Raw genomic sequence first — 24,128 nt, forward strand, 5'->3', positions numbered from 1 at the left:
GAGTTGGGCTGGGAGGAGCGAGGTGGGTATGGGATTGGGGGCCTCAGTGAGAGACCAGGATGAAAGGGTAACTGCCCAGGACTTGGTCTCCTTCATGGATACCCTATTATTTCCTCCAGGAGGTGCTGGACATCACAAGGCTGTTACTGGCTGAACTGGAGAAAGAACCAGGTGGTGAGATCGAGGAGAAGACTGGGAAACTAGAGCAGCTGAAGTCTGTGCTGGAGATGTGAGAAAGGGGATAGGAGAGGGGAGCCAATGACAGTGAGAACTAGGTGCTGGGGTAGAAAGTAAACTGAGTTTATCCTGCAGGTATGGTCATTTCTCAGGCATCAACCGGAAGGTGCAGTTGACTTACTACCCTCATGGAGTAAAAGCTACTAATGAGGGGCAAGGTAAGATATAATACTCCCTTCCTATTACCACTCAAGTCTCTTATTCTTAAACCTTTAGATGACCTGAGGGTGCTCTGACTCTTGATTTCAGCTCAAGTCGTGATTTCACGGTTCGTGGGTTCAAGCCCCACATCAGGCTCTGCACTGACAATGTGGAGCCTGCTTGGGATTCTCTCTCTCCCTCTCTCTCTGCACCTCTCCTACTTGCGCTCTTGCCTCTCTCTCTCTCTCAAAATAAATAAACTTAAAAAAATAAACAAAACCCTTGGGATGAGCCCTGGGTGTTATACGTAGGAGATGAATCACTGGATTCTACACCTGAAAACATTATTGTACTATATGCTAACTAACTTGGTTGTAAATTAAAATATAGAAATAAATAATAAAAAACAAAACCTTTAGATGACCTCTACCCCAGATCACCATTCTGGGCTCCTCAGAAGACCTGACATTTAGATGTCCCCACTACTTTCCTTTTTTTTTTCTTTTCTTTTTCTTTTTTTTTTTAATGTTTATTTATTTTTGAGGGGGGAGAGGGGCGGGTAGAGAGAGGGGACAGAGGATCCAAAGTGGGCTCTGTGCTGACAGCAGACAGCCCAAAGGAAAGGCTCTTGAACTCATAGATCTTAAGATCATGACCTGAGCCGAAGTTGGACATTTAACTGACTGAGCCACCCAGCTGCCCCCCCTCCCAGCTATTTTTCTTAGATCTAGACCTATTCACTTCCCCTTATTCCTGCAGATCCACAGCGGGAGGCCCTATCCCCTTCTCTGTTGCTGGTACTGAAGTGGGGTGGAGAACTGACTCCTGATGGCCGTGTTCAGGCTGAGGAGCTGGGACGAGCTTTTCGCTGCATGTACCCTGGAGGACAGGGTGAGTGTCTGGGGGACAAATAACAGGGCTTGGATGAGATGATTAGAGAATAAATTGGGGGAATGAAGAGACAGAGGCAATGGGAAAGTTAAAGGGGGAAAGGAGCATTCTTTCTTCCATGTGGGTATGTATAGCAGTACATTCTTGGTCCTCCCCTTTCTCCCCCAGGTGACTATGCTGGCTTCCCTGGTTGTGGGCTGCTTCGTCTCCATAGCACTTTCCGCCATGATCTCAAGATCTATGCCTCTGATGAGGGCCGTGTCCAGATGACTGCTGCTGCCTTTGCTAAGGTGCACACTATAGTTCTTTCACAGTCCCAGCTTCCATTAGATAGAGCAGCTAAGAGTTTGGAGAACTAGTTGGGAAATGTCAGGGTGTTTATGTGCTGACTCAGAGAAGTTTCTGCTTGTGTCTGACCCATTCTGTACCACTGAGAATGAGCTGAGAATAATTAAGTGGGCGTAGGCACCTTGACCTGTACTCCTCGCCTCTACACCAGCTCTCATTTGATCTCTGAGACCATTTAGGCTTAGGGGAAGTAGACTGGAAGGAAAACTAATAGATTTTGTGCTTCCCCTCCAGGGCCTTCTGGCTCTAGAAGGGGAGCTAACACCCATTTTGGTACAAATGGTGAAGAGTGCCAACATGAATGGGCTACTGGACAGCGATGGCGATTCCTTGAGCAGCTGCCAGCACCGGGTGAAGGCTCGACTGCACCATATTTTGCAACAGGATGCACCCTTTGGTCCTGAGGATTATGATCAGGTCAGGCTCTCCCTATTTTTGTGCCCAATGTACCGCCATCCCAGATTCCTAGAATTCTAACTAATAGTGATCAGTAATGGTACTTACTACATTGTAGACACTGCTTTCCATACATTTTCTCATTCAATCTTTACCCTTTGAGTTAAGTATGGGTCTATAATCTCTTACTCATAATTTCAAAAATAAAAAAGATCAGGCACCAAGATTCATTTGGTAGCAAAACTTGACATGATAAGACTATTTCTAATTCTTGGGGCTCCTAGGTGGCTCAGTCAGTTTAGCCTCCGACTCTTGATTTCAGCTCAGGTCATAATCTATGGGTTCAAGCCCCGCATCCAGCTCCACATGGACAGTGCAAATTCTGCTTGGGATTCTGTTTGTCTATCTGTCTGTCTCTCTCTTTCTCTCTCTCTCTCTTTCTCTCTCTCTCTCTCTCTCTCTCTGTCCTTCCCCTGCTTGCACTGTCTCTCAAAATAAATAAATAAACTTTAAAAAAAAAGACTATTACTAATTCCTATTTATTTTGTTTAGTGTAAATAGTCATACATTGTGCTGCAGAAACATAAATGTGTTTAGTTATGCCCTCAGTCCTGCTAGAGGTATTATATAACATATGACTATGTGCTATATTAACTCTAAAGTCTGAAAAATTCTCAGTTCTAAAACAGTCAGTCCCAAAGATTTTGAATGAAATAATGTTTCAGTTATTTATTGCTACTTAAAAAACTACCCCAAAACTGAGTAACTTAAAACAATATCCATTTTATCTTACTCATAGTTCTAGGTTCACCTGGTCTTCCTTGGGGTCTCTCCTAAAACTGCCCAGATGTTGTCCATGTGTTGGGGCTGAAACCATCTGAAGGCTTGACTGGGTTGCTAAGATAGCTGGGTTCTCTCCCACTTTATGCTCTACCTATAGTCTTAGAGCCTCTTCTCTCCACATGTTTTCTCCATGTGGTTTCTCTAGCATGGTAGCCAGACTTCTTAAATGGTAGCTTAGGACATCCCAAAAGCAGAAGCTTCCAAGCTCTTTTATATTTTTAAAAAATATTTTATTTTTAAGTAACCTCTACACCCAACATGGGGCTCAAACTCACAACCCTGAGGTCAAGAGCCAAACACTCTACTGACTGAGCCATCTAGGTGCCTCCTTCCAAGCTCTTTTATTTTTTATTTTCAGTTTTTTAATTTAGAGAGAGAGTGCACTCAAGCAGGGGAGAGGAGCAAAAGAGAGAGAGAATCTTAAGCAGACTCCATGCTCAGCACAGAGCCTAACATGGGGCTTGATCCCATGACCCTGAGATTATGACCTGAACCAAAATCAAGAATCGTATGCTCAACCGAATGAGCTGCCCAGGCACCCCCCGAGCTCTTTTAAAGTATATGTCAAGACTTAATTAGTAAAATGTAACTTTGCTTTTTGGTTTTGTTTTATTTTATTTTATTTTGGTTAAGCAGTCACAGGGCCAGTACACAGTGTAGATTGTAGGCAATCCACCATAGGAACTGTGGACTTGTACTACTTTTCCCCCATTTTAAAAATGAGAAAACCTAACCTCAGAAAAATTTAAGCAACTTTTCCAAGGTCACCTAATTAGTATTAACCTAAAGAGTCTAACGTGAGAGCCCGGACTGTTCACCACTATAGTGTACTGTCTCACAGTAGTAATCACAGTGGATGCCATTACCCAATGTCATCTTTTTTTGCTGTGTATCCAGACCTTGATTGACTGGGAATCATATGCCAGACAGTGATTTTGTACTATCCTCCCACTGATAGCTCCTCATTTCTGATGGATTTGTTTTTTAAAGAAAGTATATTCTTATAGAAGCTGTAGAACCCCTTGAATCTTTTTTTTAAGATTTTTTTTTTTTTTGAGTTATCTGTACACGCAGCATGGGTTCAAACTCACAACCTCAAGATCAAGAGTTGACTGCTCTACCGAATGAGCCAGCCAGGTGCCCCCCACTTGAATCATTTTAAAGTGTATAGTTCAGTGTATTAAGTATATTCAGTTAAGTCTATTCACAATATGGTGTAACCATTTCTGATGGGTTCTTCAATGAGCTAAGTAGCTGAGAACATTGTCTGGAGAATGGCATTTTTTGTATTTTTCTCTGAGCAGGACTTAATAAGGACAGGACCTTGCTCTCTTATTTTCCAATCAGTGTCAAATTCAAAAGCTAAAGCACTTTTTCTTTCTCTCTTGCTTCTTTTTGCTAGCAAAAATGGGACTTGTGAGGACCTAGGTTGAATATGTGTATTCCACCCATAATCCTCTTTTCACTTCCCCATTCTTCATTGACTGTCACTGTCCTGAAAGCTTGAGCTGGAATCTAGTTTTGAGGCAAGACCTCTGCTGTAGGTTCAAGCTAACATTTTGTTTAGAGGAATAAGATTTTGTTATCTCTGTTACCCACTCATGAAAACCTTGTGTAGGGATTGTGAGGGGTTGGTTTAATCTTTATTCTTCAGTATTTTCCATGTATATTTTAGAACCCCCCAATAAAAGAACCTAGGTTTATTTTATTTCCTCTGGATTCTAAGGCTTTTACCCTCAACCCTCCTTAGATGACTGTGTGTTTGAGCAATCCTCTCATCTTGGAACTGGTGGTCTGCCCTGTAGCCCAGGAATCCTCATTAGAGTGAGCCTGTAAACAGATCTTACTGGCAGACAGTTTCTGTAATAGACTCACAGGATTCTGCACAATCAGCACAGAGCCTATCTTGCTTTTCATCTCTCTGTTGCTCATAGCTCGCTCCCACTGGAAGCACTTCCCTCCTCAACTCCATGGCTATCATCCAGAATCCTGTAAAGGTCTGTGATCAGGTATTTGCCCTGATTGAAAACCTCACTCATCAGATCCGGGAAAGGATGCAGGACCCCAAGTCTGTAGGTGGGTATGAATAGTACTATCTTCCCTTCAAGGTTTCAGGTATGGATGGGTTACTCAGGCACTCCTGTGCCCTCTTCTAAGTGTCTGAAACAAGGCATCCTCATCTCTCTGATTCTACTGCAGATTTTTTAGGGTCTTTTGTTGAAGGTAAAATCTTTGGTTCTTTCTGACTGTCTGTCTTCCTTCCAGACCTGCAACTCTACCACAGTGAGACTCTAGAGCTCATGCTACAGCGTTGGAGCAAGCTGGAGCGTGACTTTCGACAGAAGAGTGGGCGCTATGATATCAGTAAGATCCCTGACATCTATGACTGTGTCAAGTATGATGTGCAGCACAATGGGAGTCTGGGACTTCAAGGCACAGCAGAGTTACTACGTCTCTCTAAGGCACTGGCTGATGTGGTCATTCCCCAGGTGTGTCTCATAGCTTGGGGCACTGGGAAAGGAAGGGGAGAAAAGCAGAAAGGAGGGATGGTGTGGGAAGCAGGGAAAGAAAACTTAGAGAAAGAATTAGTTGAGTTGCTATATTTGTCAGGGTTCACTCTGGCTCTGAGTAAGTGCAAGAGGCTAACTGAGGAGACACCTGGAGAGGGGGAATGTGGTGGATATGAAAGAAACTCTAGACCTGAGGTGAAGACAAGCATCATCTTGGGCCTGGGAGTATGAGGCAAGAGGGAAACAAGATTCATCGACGTACTTATTCCTGGCCTGTGGCCCCTAGGAATACGGGATCAGTCGGGAGGAGAAACTGGAAATTGCTGTGGGCTTCTGTCTTCCACTGTTGCGGAAGATACTACTTGACCTGCAGAGAACCCACGAGGATGAGTCTGTCAACAAGCTGCATCCCCTGTGAGGGAGGGCTGGGAGGGGTGCTGGATGGAGGGAGGGGCATATCAGGGAGCCCTGGGGGGAATCCAGGCTGGTACAGCTTGGGGAACCAAGAATAGAAGGGATCCTGGGATAGAAAGGAAAGCAGTCTTTGAGTTGGGAGGAAAGAGTTTGTGGAAGGGTGGGAAGAAGATTATCTGACAGTGTGAATGACTTAGCTCTTATCTTAGGTACTCTCGAGGGGTGCTCTCCCCAGGTCGCCATGTTCGAACACGTCTCTATTTCACCAGTGAAAGCCATGTCCATTCCCTACTCAGTGTATTCCGTTATGGGGGACTTCTTGATGTAAGGATCCTCCTTCCTTCAACGTATGAACATTTATTCCAAGCATTCTTTTACTCTCCTCTTCCTGCTTTTTATTACAAGCCTTCTGTATTCTCTTTGTCTCCCTGCCCCTTCCCTGACTTCCTAGTCCTTGGTCATTGACTTTCGTCTTCTTTTGTTCGGTAGGAGACCCAGGATGCACAATGGCAGCGAGCTTTGGCTTATCTTAGTGCCATTTCAGAGCTCAACTATATGACCCAGATTGTCATCATGCTTTATGAGGACAACACACGGGTGAGGAGCATTAGCCAATGGGGGGAGGGTGGGTAATGAGGGTGCCCTTTCTTTCTCCTCAATTCTCATCTTAGAAACTTTCATATCCTTATAATTTGTAGAATTCAGCTAGGTGTGACACCCAAGGACAGCATGTCACAGAGCATCCAGGAGATTCCTTCTGGAACAAAAAAAGTGTTTTGGGATGGTGTTGAGCCAGAGAGCTATCAGACAACATAGCTCTGCATTAGGGAGGGTATAGAATTTGGGATGATGTTATAATGAGTCTTTTTCACTCAAACATTATTATACGTTTTTCATCTGGCTTCACAAAGGTATCTTTAACTGTGCTGCTGTATGTACTGTAGCAAAACTGAATTACTGTGAGAGAAGGATGGAAAGAGTTGTAGAACTGGAGGCTAGAAAGTTGTGTGGGGTGGTGGATCACAAATGGTAGAAGTGAGGTAATGAGGAACCTTTAACACTAGACTATAGTTAAGGGGAAGCTTACGATAGATCAGCCCCAAAGTCTAGTAAGATACTGGAACCTCATCCCTGGGAGGATATATCCACTTGAGTTCTTCTCTGTTGTCCCTGCCTGGTCTTCCACCACCATATTCAGCTTTTCCAACCGCCCCTTCATCTGTTGATGCCCCATAGGATCCCTTATCAGAGGAGCGGTTCCATGTGGAGCTACACTTCAGCCCTGGAGTGAAAGGTGTTGAGGAAGAAGGCAACGCCCCAACTGGCTATGGATTCCGTCCAGCTTCTTCTGAGGTGGGTTGGAGTGCTGGGGTTTTAGATTAGAGGATTTAGGAACCAAGTGGTGGAAAACTTGAAAACAGTACAGGGAGGTAAGAGGGTTGGGGGTCTAGGATTAGAAGGCTGGAGGCCATTAACTCCTCTTGAATCTGTGCTTGTTGTTGGGTAGAATGAAGAGATGAAAGCAGACCAAGGCAGCATGGAGAACCTGTGCCCAGGGAAGGCATCGGATGAGCCAGACCGGGCATTGCAGACTTCACCTCAGCCCCCTGAGGGCCCTGGCCTCCCAAGGAGATCACCCCTCATTCGTAACCGAAAAGCTGGCTCCATGGAGGTAATAGGAGGGGCTTGGGAGAAAGAAGTGGTGGAATTGCTCATAGGACAATATCCATGAATCCTCTGAATCACTTTGGGGGGATTCTTGGCACCTTAAGCAGAGTCCTTCTGCCCCTGATGGATATGTTTTATTTAATCTCCGTTTCATAGCTGGTCTCCCAATAAAGCTCCTTTAAATTGGTTGCTACCTCTGAGATTAAGGAGATATCAGTGAGAGGTGCCGAGAGATAGGATTTTAAGAGATGATAATGAGGAGGAGGCCTTTGGATGAATTTGAAAAGGCTGTTCTTTAAAAGGAAATATAGTAGAAATAGCATGAACTCTGGGCTAAACTCCCAGGCTGATATCTAGAAGCTGTGTGACCTTGGACAGGTAACTTCTCCAAGCCTCAAGTTTTTTTTGTCTATGAAACACAAGCAATATCCACCATATAGATGCTCAGTAAACAGTAGCTATAATAATAAAACAATTGATATTAAAGGCCAGGCTGTCTCCATCTCTTTGTTCCCTTGGGTTAAAAACTATAGCTCAAACAGGAGCAATTATATAGCACTCTAATTTCATTCCTTTAGAGTTATCGGTATTCATTCCAGAAAGGAAATAAAGTATGGAGGTCTCTCTGTCTTACCCTCTGTTCTGATGAGGAGATCTAGGGACCTGGGCCTGTGTCTGCCTCTAGGCCTGGTTCCAATTCTCTAGCCTAGAGGAAGTAACTGTTGTAAATATTACCTTGTATCCAGCTAACTGTGCTGGGGTTTTTGTTCCTGGTTTTTTCCTGCAGAGTCTTTTCCTCTTGGGCCCAATGCACTCTTTTTGACCCCATGATTTATCCCTGTCTCAGTGACTCTGACTGTCCGATTTGGGTCCTGCTTTGACAGACAAATCTGTTCACCTGGCTTTGTACCAGCTCTCTGTCTTAAAGGAATTGATCTTTCATTTTGGGACTACTCAGAAGAATTTGCAACTAGCTTACATAGGTTCAGCCAGAGGTTTACAGTTCAGATTTTGGAGAAAGTTGGAAAGATAAACTGCACTCTGTTTCGGGCTTATTTTTTCTTCCTGATTATTTTAAGATAGATTTGATGTTGTGACTACTCAGAGCTTCTTTAAGTGTGGTATGCATCATTTTCCCTTTGATGTATAACTTAGTATCCATAATATACTAGTACCCTGCAGACTCATGTGACTAGATCAAATGGACAGAATGATGTATAATCTTCCATCAATAAAATGCTTTTCCACATCTGAATGTCTTCCCCATTCACATCGTCTGCCAGTCTCTCTGGCACTGTTGTGCTTAACCCCCACTTTTCTGGTTTAAGCAGTCGAGAGACATAGGCAAAGCAGAGCCCTCTGTGTATCATCTCTCAGACTTGAGGAGTTGGCTTTTTTCTTTCAGGACTATAGGGAAGCTTCCTGTTGTAACCACATTCCTTCCTTTTAGTTCCTAGTGTTACTTATACCATGGCTTATCCAGGATGATGGTAGCCCAAGATATGTTCCTCAGTTTTGCAAGAAAATTGTCTCTTTACTCCTTGGTCACACAGCCTTTTAATATTAATATTTCCTTTCCTTATTCTATAGGTATAGGCATTGGTAGTTTTATCCTTATTGACTACAACCCTTCCCCCATCCCTTCTTCTGCTCTTGTCATCTCATATTTTTGGACAGTTTTAGAATATAGATCTGTGACCTTCATAGCAGCTGTGCCCTAGGTAATGATCCTCTCCAGGTCTATAACTAGCTCTGCCTCACTGGGGCTTTTGGGAGCCTGGGAGTTAAAGGAGCCGTGACCGGCTTTCCACCCGGTCTGATTGCAGGTCATGAACATGCAGTGCACGGGGAACCTGGACCTGATCCCCTTGCGGGGACGGCGCCGCAGGAGGTCAGGAGACCTCCCCCGGCCTTCCCCAGCCATCGGCCTACAGCCCCGGGCTGTGTCCACCACTCACCTGGCATCCTGCACACAGGTGTCCCTCCCTACTTCATCTTCCTTTCCTGCCTCTATCTTTGCCTTTTGGGACCTAGGGACTCAGAACATTATCTGGGGGTTGGAGGGTGTGTATGTTGGGGTTTGTGTGATTAGGCCCTCGTAGCCTTTTTAGAAATCTGTTACACGTCTCCAGACATGGAGGGGAGGGCCTCCTGGTTCAGATAAGAAACTGAGTGTGGTTGCCATAACCACAGTTGTCCCATGGAAAGAAGAGAGGGTAGCCAGACTTTATTTCTTATTGTTACTCAGCTATTGTGATTGGCTTTCTGAATCCCATGGAGGGATAGATAAGATTAAGGAATACTGCTCTGCTGAGAACTGAAAATAGTTGAATAATGATTTCTCAGATTTGGGATAGAAGGGCAATGGGGACAGGCATCTTGGAAATACAAGTGCCTTCTGGTATGGGATTCCCTGTACAGTTCCCTCTGCGAAGTACATTCTTCATTCCCTTTTCATTCTTCTTCCCCCATAAAAATCTTTTGATTCTTCCAGACTTTCTGACATTGCTTGGCTTTATAGGGGCAGGAATTCAGGACCAGGGTTTTAGACTTCTTGGTTGAGGTGCCAAAATGGTAATACAGAGTCCTTTTTCTCCAGGTGCTTTCTGAGACTTCTTCCTCGAGGCCTGGTGGCTACCGGCTCTTTTCATCTGCACGGCCACCAACGGAGATGAAGCAGAGTGGCCTAGGTATGGTCTTCCAGCATCTCACCTGTTGTTGTTGGGGAGGTGTGTCTGTCTGTTCCTCAGGGTTTTATTGTGGGAAACCTTAGTCATGGGTGTTGGGGTCATTTCAGTCTGTGGAATTGTTGGTGGGGCTAGGGAGGATGAATTGGGAGAAGCCATGTTTAGGTGTGAACTTTGAACCCAGATGATTGTTTCCATTCCAGGAAGGTGTTTGTCTTTTGTTTTTTTATACCAACTCCCATTTCTCTGGCTGAAGGACTTTTTTCTGGCTTCCCCTCTCATTGCTTATCTGTCCTCCCAGTCTAGCCCCAACCTTAAGGGGCCATGGAGACTCTGATACTTCAGAGTTACCAGAGACAAAACTATAAATAGATGTACTTGTGACCTCCTCATAAGTGTCATATTCCTCATTTGGACAACTTGTGCCATGTCTTCCTCTGAGACCTATGTTTATTGTATCCCTGCTCAGGCCCCTCCTACCTCCATGGCTCTTTCATCCTTTCCTAATCCTGTAATTTTTTTTCCTTCCTTCCTGAAAATTGAGGGACAAATCTGAGACTGGTGTAGTGGCAGAGGCTTCTCTCAGGACTTTGAGGGAATGTCTCTTGATTTTTTTGATTCCTGGAGAGGGGTGGAGAACATCATTCAACCTTTCCTAAGAACACAGACTGCAGGAAGGACCAAGCCTCAGAGGGTATTGTATTCTTTGGGAGCGGGGAGTGGTCCTTGGGAGGGGCTATCTTTGAATACAGTGTCTTGTGAGCCAGTAAGTAAACTGGCAGTTAGAGACAATTGTGTGGCGTCTGGACTTGGTTCTCCGGCTCTTTCTATCTTGTCCTATTATTCACTCCATTTAGCTCCTTTCATTTTTCTGTTAATTTTGTCCTTGGCAATTTCTTGGCCTAAACATAATCAGCATTTGGACCAGCAAGGGGGAGAAAGGTTTTGGTAACTTTCCTGGCTAGTTTTATGGAAGTAGGTTGCCTTCTAGATCCCTGAGATGAGGTAGATGGTTTGGGGCCTGGAAAATAAATGGCAAATTGATGGATCTGTGACACAGACTTCTCTTCCTAGAAGTTTCAGTAACGAATAGGTTTCAAGTAGGCTGAAAATGAGGATAGGTGTGTCAGGCCCAGTTGAGTAGGAGTGCTGTCAAGAACAAGGGTGGTGGTAACCTAGACACTACCTTCTGAGATGATCCAAGGACTGGACAGGGCAAGATTGGCAGGATGGCACCAGAAAATTATTAGGGGAGGAAGTAAATATAGAACAAAGCTCGGGTGGTCTGGGATAAAGTCTGCTAGTTTCAGCTTCTGTGAAGAAAAGTAGACATATTTAACAAGCTTTATTTGAGCCCCATTCTAGAGCCTGTTTACACATGAAAAGTAGGAGAAGGTGCTGCATAGAGCAGCAATCTTGAATTCCAGGACAGAGATTATTAGCCGTCTAAGCTTCTTGATTTTTATGGTAGCTTTGAAATGCTGGGACCCCTGAAACCATGACACCTTCTTTGTGGGCTCAAAGGAAGCTGACCTCCTTTCCATTCTATCCATCTCTGCTATATTAAGTTCCAAAGCCAAAGCCAAGGCCTTGGCTAAGATGGATTTGGAAGGAGAGATGCAACTCCTGAAACTTAGGTGTCAATCTTGTCTCTTTCCTCCCACTCTGTCCTTGTGAGCTACAGTAGGAGAGGGGACTTTGGAGTCTCAACCCTACTCTCAATAATATCTGGAACATTGACTGGTTTATTTGCTTCAGAGATTTTTTAAGTTTTATTTACTCCTCTGGCAGTAGAGTTCCCTTTGCTTTCTTTGAACTTATGTGTGTAGGCATCTGGCTTTGAGATAGGGTTTATGAGACAATAAATGTTTGAGAGCAGAAAAACATGGCTTTTTCATTGTTTCGTGTTTATCAGGTCCTCATTCTTGGTCCTCATTCTTAATAGGGTCCTCAGCACACAGTAGGCATGTTCTGCATGCAGTCACCTGACTCTTCACATGCCTTTAATTTGTGTCCATCTTCACTTCAGAAACAATGCTCTGTTTCTTCTTGATGAAAAAAATAATTATGTCTTTTCTAAATGAACACAACTGATCTTCAGAATCAGGAGACCTGGACTCTAGTCTAGCTTAGCTCCTAACAAACTATATGACCTTGAGTAAATGAGATCCCTTTTGACTCTCAGTTTCTTCACCTCTAACATGAAGAGATTGTACTGGATAATCTTTAAGTCCCTTCCAGCTTTAAAAATTCAGTGAGTCTCGTACTTCTTTTCTTGGGAAACGTAAAAAAGGCCTAAAGAGAGATAGAAGGAGGGGAATGTTGGATGAAAAACTTAGGAGGGATTGAAACTTACATGAACTTGAAATTTGGGCTGAGTGCTCAAAACCTAGTCTCTAGTTTCAATCAAAGTTCTTTCCTTGTAAGTCTATAAAGTATTATATTTCTCAATTCTTCAAACTCTATATCCAGGGTAAGGAGCACTGAATTAAATCTAGGGAGATCTAGAGAGATCTACCTATTCTTTTAGCATTCCTAAGAGTCACCTGGAAAACAGTCTATGCCTTTCAGTAGCTTTGAGTCCCCTAATATGACTAACATTGTATTTGTAGTGGTCTCTTGTATCTAGTATATAGATCTTTAGCAGAATCCCTACCTTGCTTGCCCGGTGCGACTATGGACAATAGTGAAATCTGTTTGTGGTTATGAGAAGTGGCCACATGGTGGTGGCTCTGAGTAGCTATATGTATGTGTCTTGATGTTGTCATGTGAAGTTATGTGTACTTCTGTGTGGTAATTGCAGCTTTGTGTGGCTACTAATGCACTCCCGGCCTTGCAGGCTCACAGTGCACAGGGCTGTTCAGCACCACAGTGCTGGGTGGCTCCTCCAGCGCTCCGAATCTTCAGGACTACGCCCGCAGCCATGGCAAAAAGCTACCACCTGCCAGTCTCAAGCACCGAGATGGTATGTGGGTGGGTTTGGGGGGCAACTCTTTTTTTCACTTGTCCCCCAGCACGGACACAGCTCAAGAACTATTCATACTTAAAGTGGCACTGACTCTGGCCTCATAGCAAGTTTTCTTCATCAATTATAGAGGGGAGAAGGAACCAAGACCCCATGCACCCCTCCATTTGCATTCCCTCTCACCATACAAATACTACTTATTTATGCTTATCCCTTCATAATCTCCCACATACAGCCCTGCTACATCAATTTATTCCACCTTTATATTCTTTCCTGGATTCTGGCCTATAGGAGCAAGGACCAAGGAGGATGATCCGTGGTCAGGAAGAATGCAGTGGAATCTTAATTAAAATCTAGGAAGTCAGGGATGGGGAAGTTGCTCAGTCAAGGCAGGAAAGATGATATGGAAAGAGATTGGGGGAAGGGAGGAAAGTTTTTACACAAATTTTATTTCCAAATGACCAGAAAGAGAATGTTGTGGTGAAATTAGGGTTGTTTGTGGGGTCGTACTGTGGTAGAAATGACACACAGATTCCTACAAGGAGATTATACCAAAGGAGAAGATCAAAAGGTAGTAGTCAGGAATCTAGGGGGTGGGGTGGGAACAGATCATATACTAACTGTAAAGAACAGAGTATATTGTGGGCAAATTCCAGAGCAGAGGGTGGGGGCAGGGGTGGGTATAATCCCCATGATGTCTTTTCTCCCCAGAGCTCTTGTTTGTCCCGGCCGTAAAACGATTTTCTGTGTCGTTTGCAAAGCATCCGACTAACGGTACGTTTGCTTCTGACTCAATGTCATTCCCCCTCATCATGTCACCTCCAGACACTTAACCTCTGAGTTCTGACACTGACTCTGCCTCTGTCTTCCACTGTGTTGGCAACCTGGTGTCTCTGAACCACTCACCAGTGTCCCTCTTGGGACATACTCCTTGTTGTGACAAACTTTACTCTTGGCTGCAGCCTGGCTGCTCTATCCGTGTGGCAACTCAGGGATTTACATCCATGGTCACCATCATCATTGTTCTGTCACTTTTTTCAGCATCATCACCAAAACATTAATTAAACCTCTCCCTTTCCCATCACATGACTGCTGGGCTTTGTACAAACATGACAATGGTTCTCCTTCTTAGGAAGAGAATAGTATTTCCTGTATTATCCCCATGTCTTTTTTTTCCCCCTACTCCTCAGCTTATAAGTTTGGTCTTCCTGTTTTTTTCTCCAACTTTTTGTTGGAGTGAATGACTAATTTGTTTCTCTTTTGGAGCAATGTTGCTGCAGTTCCCAGCTCCCAAGCATACCCATAAGGTCTTGAGTTTACAGTTTTCCATCACCATATTCCTATCTCCTATCATTGTGTGTACTTTATGTGGCTCTTGTGCTCCTGACATTTGCTTTATGTTACTACTAACCTAGGGCGTTGGCCTAGAAAACAGGAGCCCAGACCGATTTGGGATAAAGAGAGAAAGAAAGGAGTAGGAGGTAGTAGGTAAAGGAAAAGGGATTGTACCTTGGGTTATATAACACGAGTTACTACACAGTTTCCCTTTAGCCCCAGCCTAAGACACTGCTATCTCAGATAAGCTTGAAGTGAAGGTTGAGATGTCACCTGGGAATTCTGGGGGACTTAGGAAGGAATAATACTTCAAGAATATTGAAGAACTGGTCTGGTCATACTAAGGTGGGAGAGTTTAGAGATCTGTGTAAACCAAAAATTGAAGAGCTGTGGTCTCTTTGTAGGGCATGGCAGGGAAACCCAGGACTTACTCCCTGTTTTATCCTTCATATTCCTCGTTTCTCTCTGCCTTGTACCTTGTTTTCAAGGTAAATCCGGTTTCTTTATATATGATTTTCTTCTCTCTGAGAACTAAGACTCTGCAAAGGAGGCAAAATTAGCCTGGCTTCCTGGCTGGAAAAACCTCCATAGCCAGTGGCAGCTGCTAGATTTTAGCCCAGTCAGGCCATACTTCTCCACTAGGCACTGCTGAAATCTCCCTAGGTTGACTAGCCTATACTTGCTCGGTTTATAACCCCACCCCCACCCTGGCTCCCATTAGTGCCTGTGACAGGAGCTCCCTTTTTAGAGTGGCATCGCTGTGCCTTCACATTTAGCTCCAAATTCTTCTGGCCTTCATGTGTCACAATCATCTCCAGAGTAGAGCCTCACGCACCAACCCAACCCCACAACTTGGGACTTGGACTTATGAGATGTGTTACTTAGAGTATAGAATATAGTACCAGGAAATTGGGCCCCTGAAATCAGAGCTAAATCACTGATTTAGCCTAGTTCTTAGGCTTTATGAGAAAAGATCCAAATTCATAAAACAGATCCTCAAACCTATATATCTCTAGTTCCCTGAAGCCTTCGTTAGCAGCCTCACCAGTTGAAGAAGAGAAGAATTAATTCTCCTGAAGGAAGAGCAGAAGAAAGACCTGGACAATTCAGATATGGTGCAGGAGAGAAAATTCAGGATCTCCTTTGACACCCTGCACACTTCCTCAGAGACCTTCTGGCCCTCTTCTTGTACTTGAGTTTGGAGGCTAAAGTGCCTCAGATACCAGAATCTGGGATCTACCTGTTGGAGAAATTTGGAGCTATTACATCTCTTGCTGAAGATTATCTAGATTTAAGTTGTCCCTTTGGACAACATGAGGGCTCTACCCCATGGTCAAATCTTGCGTCACTGACCCAGCAATTACAGAGTGGATGCTCTGTCTACAATTGTTTATGCAGATTAGTCACAACAATATGCCAACCTACTGTCCCATCATCATCATTTCCTTGCCATGAGGTCTGTCTTTGAAATAGCAGCTGGAAAACCTGACCTAGCTTTGGCAAGGAGGCAAGGCAGTATCTCACTTTAGCAGGAGAACATCTGTCAGCCTATCCCTGACTCTGTTCCTGATATGCTTCTGTCACATCCTGTGACTATGTTGAGTATACAAGTATGGCCCATTACTAAACTGCATGCTGAACTCACTAAAGTAAACTAATATAGTGGGAAAGAGACTAGTTTACCCTTATCCAGAATGTTAGAGTGTACCCATTGGATTTACCAAGCCCATTTCTTGTAGGATACACTTAGTGCCTGGATAGAGCTGAAACCTCTCCTGACATCCATAATAATGTCTCTGGAAACCATAGTCTCATAAGATCACTCTGTGGAACCACTTCTGGTCTGGGAGTTCTTTAGCTACCCTAACATAACTTGTCTATACCATCAGGTCTTAAGACAGCATACCTTTCTCCTAGGATCCTTTCCTTATTGCTCCTCCTATGCCCCTTTCCACATGCCTTTCACTGCCTTCAACCTTTTGCATTTGAATTGCATATATCCACAAAGTTTGCCACGCAGCTAAAATTGTAAGTGGTTCAGGATTGAAGCCTTTCCACTCACCAGCTGACCAAAGTTAGACAGCAGTGGGAAGAAAATATAAAATTACCTAACTTTTTTTGGCTTATGTAATAGATACAGTGTCTCCTGAATCCTGAGATTTATGCAATTATTTTTTAAATATCTGCATATTTGGGTAAGAGTAAAGGCTGATTAGTCAATATCATCATTTTCACTTACGGATTCCGTTTTTTACATACTCTGTTTAAAAGGACCTCTATACCTGGTGTTCTGCCAATCTCCTTAGCCACCTATCTAATACCTTCCCTGTTTGTGGCTATTTTAGAGTCTGGTCCAGAGGCCTGGCCTGAGCCTTTTTAGCTTCAAACTCTATCTTGATTCCCTCTACCATTTTTGATACTCTTCTCTAAGTGACTTTGAATCTTTGCATCTCTATACCAACTTTATAAATACATTTGTCTGTGAAGCAGGCCCTAAGTAGGGATGTTCAGGGATCATCTGTTCAGGGATGACCAGGGACACTGGAGCTCTAATCAAGACTTCCAGCCACAAAACTGCCAGCTTACCCCCATCTAGAATGATGTGACTGCTCTCTGTAAGCACTGACTTAATTTATCCTCAGTGAGAGAGGGGAGGGCCTTGCTGTATGATGAGGTTTCACTAGCCCCTTCTTTTAGATTCCATGTGATGCCGACTCTTCTTCCCTGCAAGAGATACCCAGTGGTTCTGACCATCTCTCCTTCTCTCTTAGCTCACCTTGGAGTTGAGTGGTCCCACTTCCTAGTAATGCTTGTGCCATTCAGTGCCCCCCTCATTGTCTCTCCCTCTTCTCTTTCTTTATCTTTGTGCTTCCTGCCGTGGTCCCCCCCATCCCCTCCAGAGCTGCTGGATGACCAGCACCCTGTGGTCCGGTTGCTGCGCAGTTTTTCCTCTGACTGTCCAGGGGGCCGGCCAGTCTCCTTGGATGCCACGCTGGCGCATCACCTGCACCAGTGCTCCTACCACCTGCGCCTCTTCCGGAACTGGCTGCGCTCAGGCCAGGATGACCCCGAGTGCCTCTACGGTACCCCCTGCCACCAAGCTGGCTGCTGCCGTTACCCTGGCTGGGATGACTGCTTTGCTTATTGCACTTCTGGCAGGAGAGTCCACCTATTCCTTTCTCCTGTTTACCCTAAGGTTATGTGACTTGCATTTAGTTGCTTGGATGGGATTGGGGCCAGACTGCCTGGTAGCTGTAGCATTGGCTGCTCATCCCCTTCCTGTTCTCCTTTCTCACTGCCTCCTAATGTTACCCATTCCCAACTCTATTCAGTATAGGAATAGTCTCTTGCCCTGGAATCTGCTCTTGTGTCTATAACCCTCAGCTACCACCATCTTCAAATCTAAATATTTTTCTAGCCCCTCTGAGGAGCTAAAGACTATATACTTCTATGCTCCTGCCACTAGAGTACAGGGGAAAATTGAGGCACAAATGTCTTAATCGAATCTTTGAAGCACACAAGGGCCAGAGCTTAGAAGATGGTCAGGTCTAATCTTTTTGAGTTATAGATTTTAGTCATTAGGGAACAAGAGGCTATGTCTTACATAGGTATTGTTGTTGTGCCTACTCTTAGTTTCTTTAAGGAATTGTAAAGAGACATAGGAAAGATTGGGGGCTGAAAAAAGTACTTGGGATGTGTGTTCTTAATCCTCTAATGGGGACTTTTTTTTTTCTTTCATCAAGAGGCCCTGGGATTAAGGTTCCAAATTTAGGTTTACACTTCACCCAACCCAGACTGGGGAACTTACCTTGGAATTGTTGGGTTCAGCACAGAGAATCAGTATTTATTCTTTTTCCTAGGGGTTTGCCTCATTTTCCTGATGGACTAGAGAAATTCTAGCAAGTCTTCTGGGGTTTTCCAGTGAGAGCAGAAGGGAGAAGCTTTGATGTGATGGAAATGACCAAGAAAGAACTTCCATCCCCCAGCCTGTTCATGCATGTGGTTTTCCTGGGCTGAGCTTCATGTGTATTGCATGCACTCCAGCTTGCTTCCAGACTAGCTTTCAGCTAGTCTTTCTACCCATATCCTAAATCTGCATGAACCCCTCCTCAGATTCCATGCCCTCCTCTTTAATCCAGTTCTCTTTACATGATCCCTGAAACCTGCTGTTTCTTCCCAGCTCCATGACCTCCCTACCTCATTTAGACCGACAATTTCACCATTACCTCTGGACTTTTGTTTTATTCCCCTAGAAAGAGCAGGAGCAATGTAGGTACTTACCCTATTGGAATTCTGTTGATTTTTCCATGGGTCATTGCAGGCTCTCCATAGGTAGGATCAGAGATGATTCGATTCACTTGAAGGTCTTAGCAGGTAGACTTTTTAGGAAATCTGGAAGTGAGAAACAGACTCCTTTATGGGCTCTAAAGAGTTCCCACTCTTGAGAATCTTGGATACCCCATCTCCAAAAGCCACGGACTCTCCTGATGGCTCTCAGGGACTCTCCATGCTTCCTTGGACAATTGGGGTATATCTGGCAGGAATAACATTGACTTTGCCCATCTCTTTTCTAACAGGATTTGAAGGGTGTTCCATGGTGCCTACCATATACCCTCTGGAAACACTGCATAATGCCCTTTCCCTGCGTCAAGTGAGTGAATTCCTGAGTAGCGTCTGCCAGCGCCACACTGATGCCCAAGCACAGGCATCTGCAGGTATGGAGAATACTCTTATCTTGTACGTCTGTCTCTGTCTCTGCCCCTGTGCTTCCTAGAACATGAATAATAAATTAAAAATATAGGCACTCTAAAAAGACACAAAAGTAGACTTGAAAAATTTTTTAATTGCATAGGCCAATTCAACATCATAACTTCCCAAGTTAATTTATAAATTTAACATAATTCCAATAAAAATGCGGCTGTTTTTCTAAAGTCAGACAAATTGATTCTGAAGTTGTCATTGAAAAATAAGCAAGAGTAGCCAAAGAAAACCTCAAAAAGAAGAGTAGTGAAAAGTTACTAGCCCTATCAGATCTCACAACATTCTATAAAACTTCTATTATGAAAACACTGTTGTATTGTACGTGAATGGACAGAGAGACCAATCAACAGAATAGAAAATATACAAACAGATGAAGTTAGTATTTCAAAATACTGGGGGAAAGATAGACATTTTAGAAATGTCTATTTCTACATTTCAGAAATGTTTATTTTACATTTGAGAAATCTAAATGTAAAAATTAATTAATAGGTTGTTCCAAGGGCTTGTCTTTTCATAGAAGCACCAAAAAATCAAGCAAAAACTATCAGAATCAGCTTTGTCAGAACTCTGGAAAATAATCAAAAGTTTGCATCAACCAGGAAAATGGTCAATTGAGAAAGAGGCAACCTAAGAATGGGAGAAAGCTTCCCATCATTTTACTGTCTCTTATCCCACCCTCTCCCCAACTTTGGCATCAGTCTTTTTTTTTTTTTTTTTTTTTAATTTTTTTTCAACATTTTTTTTATTTATTTTTGGGACAGAGAGAGACAGAGCATGAACGGGGGAGGGGCAGAGAGAGAGGGAGACACAGAATCGGAAACAGGCTCCAGGCTCCGAGCCATCAGCCCAGAGCCTGACGCGGGGCTCGAACTCACGGACCGCGAGATCGTGACCTGGCTGAAGTCGGACGCTTAACCGACTGCGCCACCCAGGCGCCCCATGGCATCAGTCTTAAAGATGGCAGGCCATGTTCTCAGTGTGGGGCTCTGGTCCCTGGTTCCAAAGAGAGAACAGACTTTATTCTCAAAGAATTGTGTTTGTCTATTCTAATTTATCTGTTCTAACTTGTCTAACCTAAAGACTGTCACAGGGTACTTACCTTTGTTTCACTTAACTTGGACCTGAATCAGGGCAGTAAAGTAGCAGAGAGTGTTCCTTGAAAACAGTGTAAGGCATATGAATAACATGCTGCTTCCTGGGGCAAAAATTATAATTGAGGCAAACAATAAGTGTACTGAAAGCCTGGGGTAAAGACTTAGGGAGAGAATTTTTTTGGAAAATTAAAGCATTCAAAGGTACCCACATATTCTGGGGAATTTAGAAGCCATTTGCATGCCTAGGGAGGGACGCATGTGCAGAAAACACACAAGATGACCCTAAGATTTTACCTCTGGTTGAACTCTGTACTTGGCACAAGCAAGAAGTGAAGACCAAGGGGGAGTTGTAAACAGTTTTGCTAACTGTTGAAGGAATACCTCAACACAGAACCAATCTGTAAAGGCTGAGAGAACTCCCCTTCCCTCCCTTCTCCTTTCCCCCCATCTTCCCCTCCCCTTCTTTTGGTTCTTGGCATTCAAGGAAATCCTTGTCAGAACACTAGTTGTGAAACAAGCTAAAGGAACAGAGACTTCAGAGACTACACATGATAAAGAAGACAGACTTCACAAAAAGAGTTTAGAAAAATCACTAAACAGCCACAGCCTACAGCAAACAATGAAAACAAACCTTAAGGAGGGGGAATAATCTGATACTCAGAGTTAATGCATCATTCAAAATGTCTAGTTTTCAACAAAACATTATACACTATGCAAAGATACAAGACAATATGATCCATTCACAGAAGAAATTAATGGAAACAGTCCCTGAGGAAGCACTCACTAGGACAAATATTTTAAATCAGCTATCTTAAATATGGTTAATGAGCTAAGGGAAACCATGGACAAAGAACTAAAGGACATCCGGAGAATGTCTCAGCAAATACAGAATGTCATTAAAGAGATAGAAAATATAAAAAGGAACAAGCAGAAATTCTGGGACTGAAAAGTGTAACAAACGCAAAACTCACTAGAGGGTTTCTTAGAAGATATGAGCATGCAGAAGAAAGAGTCAGCAAAATAAAGATAAGTCATTTGAAAGTGTCCATTTTGAGAAGGAGAAAGAAAAAAGAATGAAAAAAATTAACAGAGCCAAAAGATATTTGTGGGATACCATCAAGGATACCAACATATTCATAGTGGGAGTCCCAGAAAGAAAGAGAGGCAGAAAAAATATTTGAATAATGGCTCTGAAGACTTCTCAAATGTGATAAAGACACAAATCTATACATCCAAATAATTCAGACACCAGGAAGGATAAATTCAAAGATATCCCCACTTAGGGGCAGCTGGGTCAATTGACCTGAGTCAATTAAGCGCTCGACTTTGGTTCAAGTCATTATCTCATGGTTCGTGGGTTTGAGCCCTGCATCGGGCTCTGTGCTGACGGCTCAGAGTCTGGAGCCTGCTTTGGATTCTGTGCCTCTTTCTCTCTCTGCCCCTCTCCCATTCACCTCTGTCTCTCTCTCTCAAAAATAAACATAAAAAAAAATCCACTGAGATACATTATAATCAAATTGTCAAAAGACACAGAACATCTTGAAAGTAGTAAGAAAAAAGCAACTTGTCACATACAAGGGATCTTTAGTAAGATTAACAACCAATTTCTCATCAGAAATCACAGAGGCCAGAAAGCAATAGAATGACATATTTAAAGTGCTAAAAGAAAAAAAAAATGTCAACCAATAATTATTTTTGTAGCAAAACTGTTCAGAAATGAAAGAGAAATTAAGACCTTCTGAGAAATGCTAAAAGTAGCCTTTGACGCTGACATAAAAGGACACTAGATAGTGACTTGATACCATACCAAAACAAAGGTAACTACATTGGTAAATATAAAAGTCAGCATTACTGTATTTTTGATTTGTAACTTCTCTTTTTGTGTCATATATAACTTAACATAAATGAATAAAACAATCATCACAAGTCTGTATTAATGGGCATATAATAAATAAAGATATAATTTGTGACAGTAACAACATAAGGTGAGGGCTGAGCTTTATAGGAGCAGAGTTTTTGTATGTTATTGAAGCTAAACTGTCATCAATTCAAACAAGATTGTTATAAATTTAGAATGTTAATTGTAAGCTCCTCAGTGATCACTAAGAAAATATCTAGAAAATATACAGAAAAGGAAATGAGAAGGGAATCAAAATGGTACACTACATAAAATCAATTAAACCCAAAGATTATAGTAATGGAGCAAAGGAGGAAAAAAATAAAGTATAAGCTGTATAGAAACAAATAGTGAGGGGCGCCTGGGTGGCGCAGTCGGTTAAGCGTCCGACTTCAGCCAGGTCACGATCTCACGGTCCGTGAGTTCGAGCCCCGCGTCAGGCTCTGAGCCCCGCGTCAGGCGCTGGGCTGATGGCTCGGAGCCTGGAGGCTGTTTCCGATTCTGTGTCTCCCTCTCTCTCTCTGCCCCTCCCCCGTTCATGCTCTGTCTCTCTCTGTCCCAAAAAAAAAAAAAAAAAAAAAAAAAAAAAAAAAAAAAGAAACAAATAGTGAAATGGCAGAATTAAGCTCTTCCTTATCAGTAATTACTTTAAATGTAAATGAATAAAACTCTCCAATTAAAAGGCAGAGATTAACAAAATGGGTTTTTTAGAAAGTCATTCAACTATATGCTATCTACACAAAATTCACTTTAGATCCAAAGATGCAAATAGGTTGAAAGTGAAAGGATAGAAAAAGATATCCCATGCAAATAATAACGAAATGAGAGCCAGGGTAGCTATACCAATGTCAGACAAAATGGTCTCTCAATAAAAAATTGTTATAAGAGACAGAGAAGGTCACTCTATGTTGATAAAAAGGTCAGTTCATCAAGAACACAACAAAAATTATAAACATATACTCACCAAACAACAGAGTCCCCAAATATATGAAACAAACATTGACAGAATTGAAGGGAGAGATAGTTCTATGATAATAGTGTAATATCTCACCTTTAATAATAGATAAAACAACCAGACAGAAGATCAGTAGGGAAACAGCTTCAATAATGCTATAAACCAGCTAAACTTAACAGATATATAGAACATTCCATCACCAACAAATAGAGATTCTTCTTAAGTGCGCATGGAATATTCTACAGGATAGACCATATGCTAGGACACAAAAAAAATAAATTTTAAAAAATTGAAATCATACCAAATATCCTCTCTAACCACACTGGAATGGTGCTAGAAATCATTAAAAGAAAGAAAACTGGAAAATTCACAAATATGGAGAAATTAAACATTTGGTTTTTTTAATGTTTATTTTTTACAGAGAGAGAGAAAGGGTGGGGGGAGGATCAGAGAGAGGGAAACACAGAATTGAAGCAGGCTCCAGGCTCTGAGCTGTCAGTACAGAGCCTGATGGGGGCTCAAACTCACAAACCTCAAGATCATGACTGAGCCACGCAGGCACCCTGAAATTAAACATATTCTTAACCTATGCGTCAAAGAAGAAATCACAAGGGAAGTTAGAATATACTTTGAGATGAATGAAAGTGAAAATGCAGCATTCCAGAAATTATGGAATGCAGCAAAATCAGTACTAGGAGTGAAATTTATACCTGTAAACACCTACATTTGAACACAAGAAAGATGGTAAACCAAAAACCTAACTTTATACTTTAAGGAACTAAACCCAAGGCTAGTAGAAGAAAAGAAATAGTAAAGATTAGAACAAAGACAAAAGAAGGAAGGAATAGAAAACAGAAAGAATCAACAAAACCAAAAGTTGGTTCTTTGAAAAAAATTAACATAATTGACAAACTTTTAACTAGACTAAGAAAAATCAAGTGTCGATGGAAATAACCAAAATCAGGAATAAAACTGGGGACATGGCT

The 24,128-nt window shown here is 42.7% G+C and overlaps 1 protein-coding gene across 21 annotated transcripts in view; it reads left to right on the forward strand.

The window, feature by feature from the left end:
• The window catches only part of PPIP5K1 (diphosphoinositol pentakisphosphate kinase 1), a 43,693-nt gene that overhangs the window by 9,520 nt on the left and 10,045 nt on the right, over positions 1–24,128 (forward strand). For 7 of the 21 annotated variants that reach the window (XM_060618753.2, XM_060618756.2, XM_060618759.3 and 4 more), the window contains 18 exons: positions 120–229; positions 313–395; positions 1,138–1,269; positions 1,438–1,559; positions 1,852–2,034; positions 4,791–4,932; positions 5,122–5,345; positions 5,653–5,780; positions 5,990–6,104; positions 6,270–6,377; positions 7,017–7,133; positions 7,288–7,452; positions 9,275–9,424; positions 10,048–10,138; positions 12,975–13,100; positions 13,812–13,874; positions 17,336–17,518; positions 19,013–19,150. In XM_060618753.2, coding sequence (XP_060474736.2) covers positions 120–229; positions 313–395; positions 1,138–1,269; positions 1,438–1,559; positions 1,852–2,034; positions 4,791–4,932; positions 5,122–5,345; positions 5,653–5,780; positions 5,990–6,104; positions 6,270–6,377; positions 7,017–7,133; positions 7,288–7,452; positions 9,275–9,424; positions 10,048–10,138; positions 12,975–13,100; positions 13,812–13,874; positions 17,336–17,518; positions 19,013–19,150 — 2,380 coding nt within the window. The remainder of the gene's footprint in view (positions 1–119; positions 230–312; positions 396–1,137; positions 1,270–1,437; positions 1,560–1,851; positions 2,035–4,790; positions 4,933–5,121; positions 5,346–5,652; positions 5,781–5,989; positions 6,105–6,269; positions 6,378–7,016; positions 7,134–7,287; positions 7,453–9,274; positions 9,425–10,047; positions 10,139–12,974; positions 13,101–13,811; positions 13,875–17,335; positions 17,519–19,012; positions 19,151–24,128) is intronic. The other 14 variants (XM_060618770.3, XM_060618775.2, XM_060618757.3 and 11 more) reach the window with 13 other exon arrangements.

This window comes from Panthera onca, chromosome B3 (assembly GCF_046562875.1).
Source record: "Panthera onca isolate mPanOnc1 chromosome B3, mPanOnc1 haplotype 2, whole genome shotgun sequence".
NCBI lineage: Eukaryota > Metazoa > Chordata > Mammalia > Carnivora > Felidae > Panthera > Panthera onca.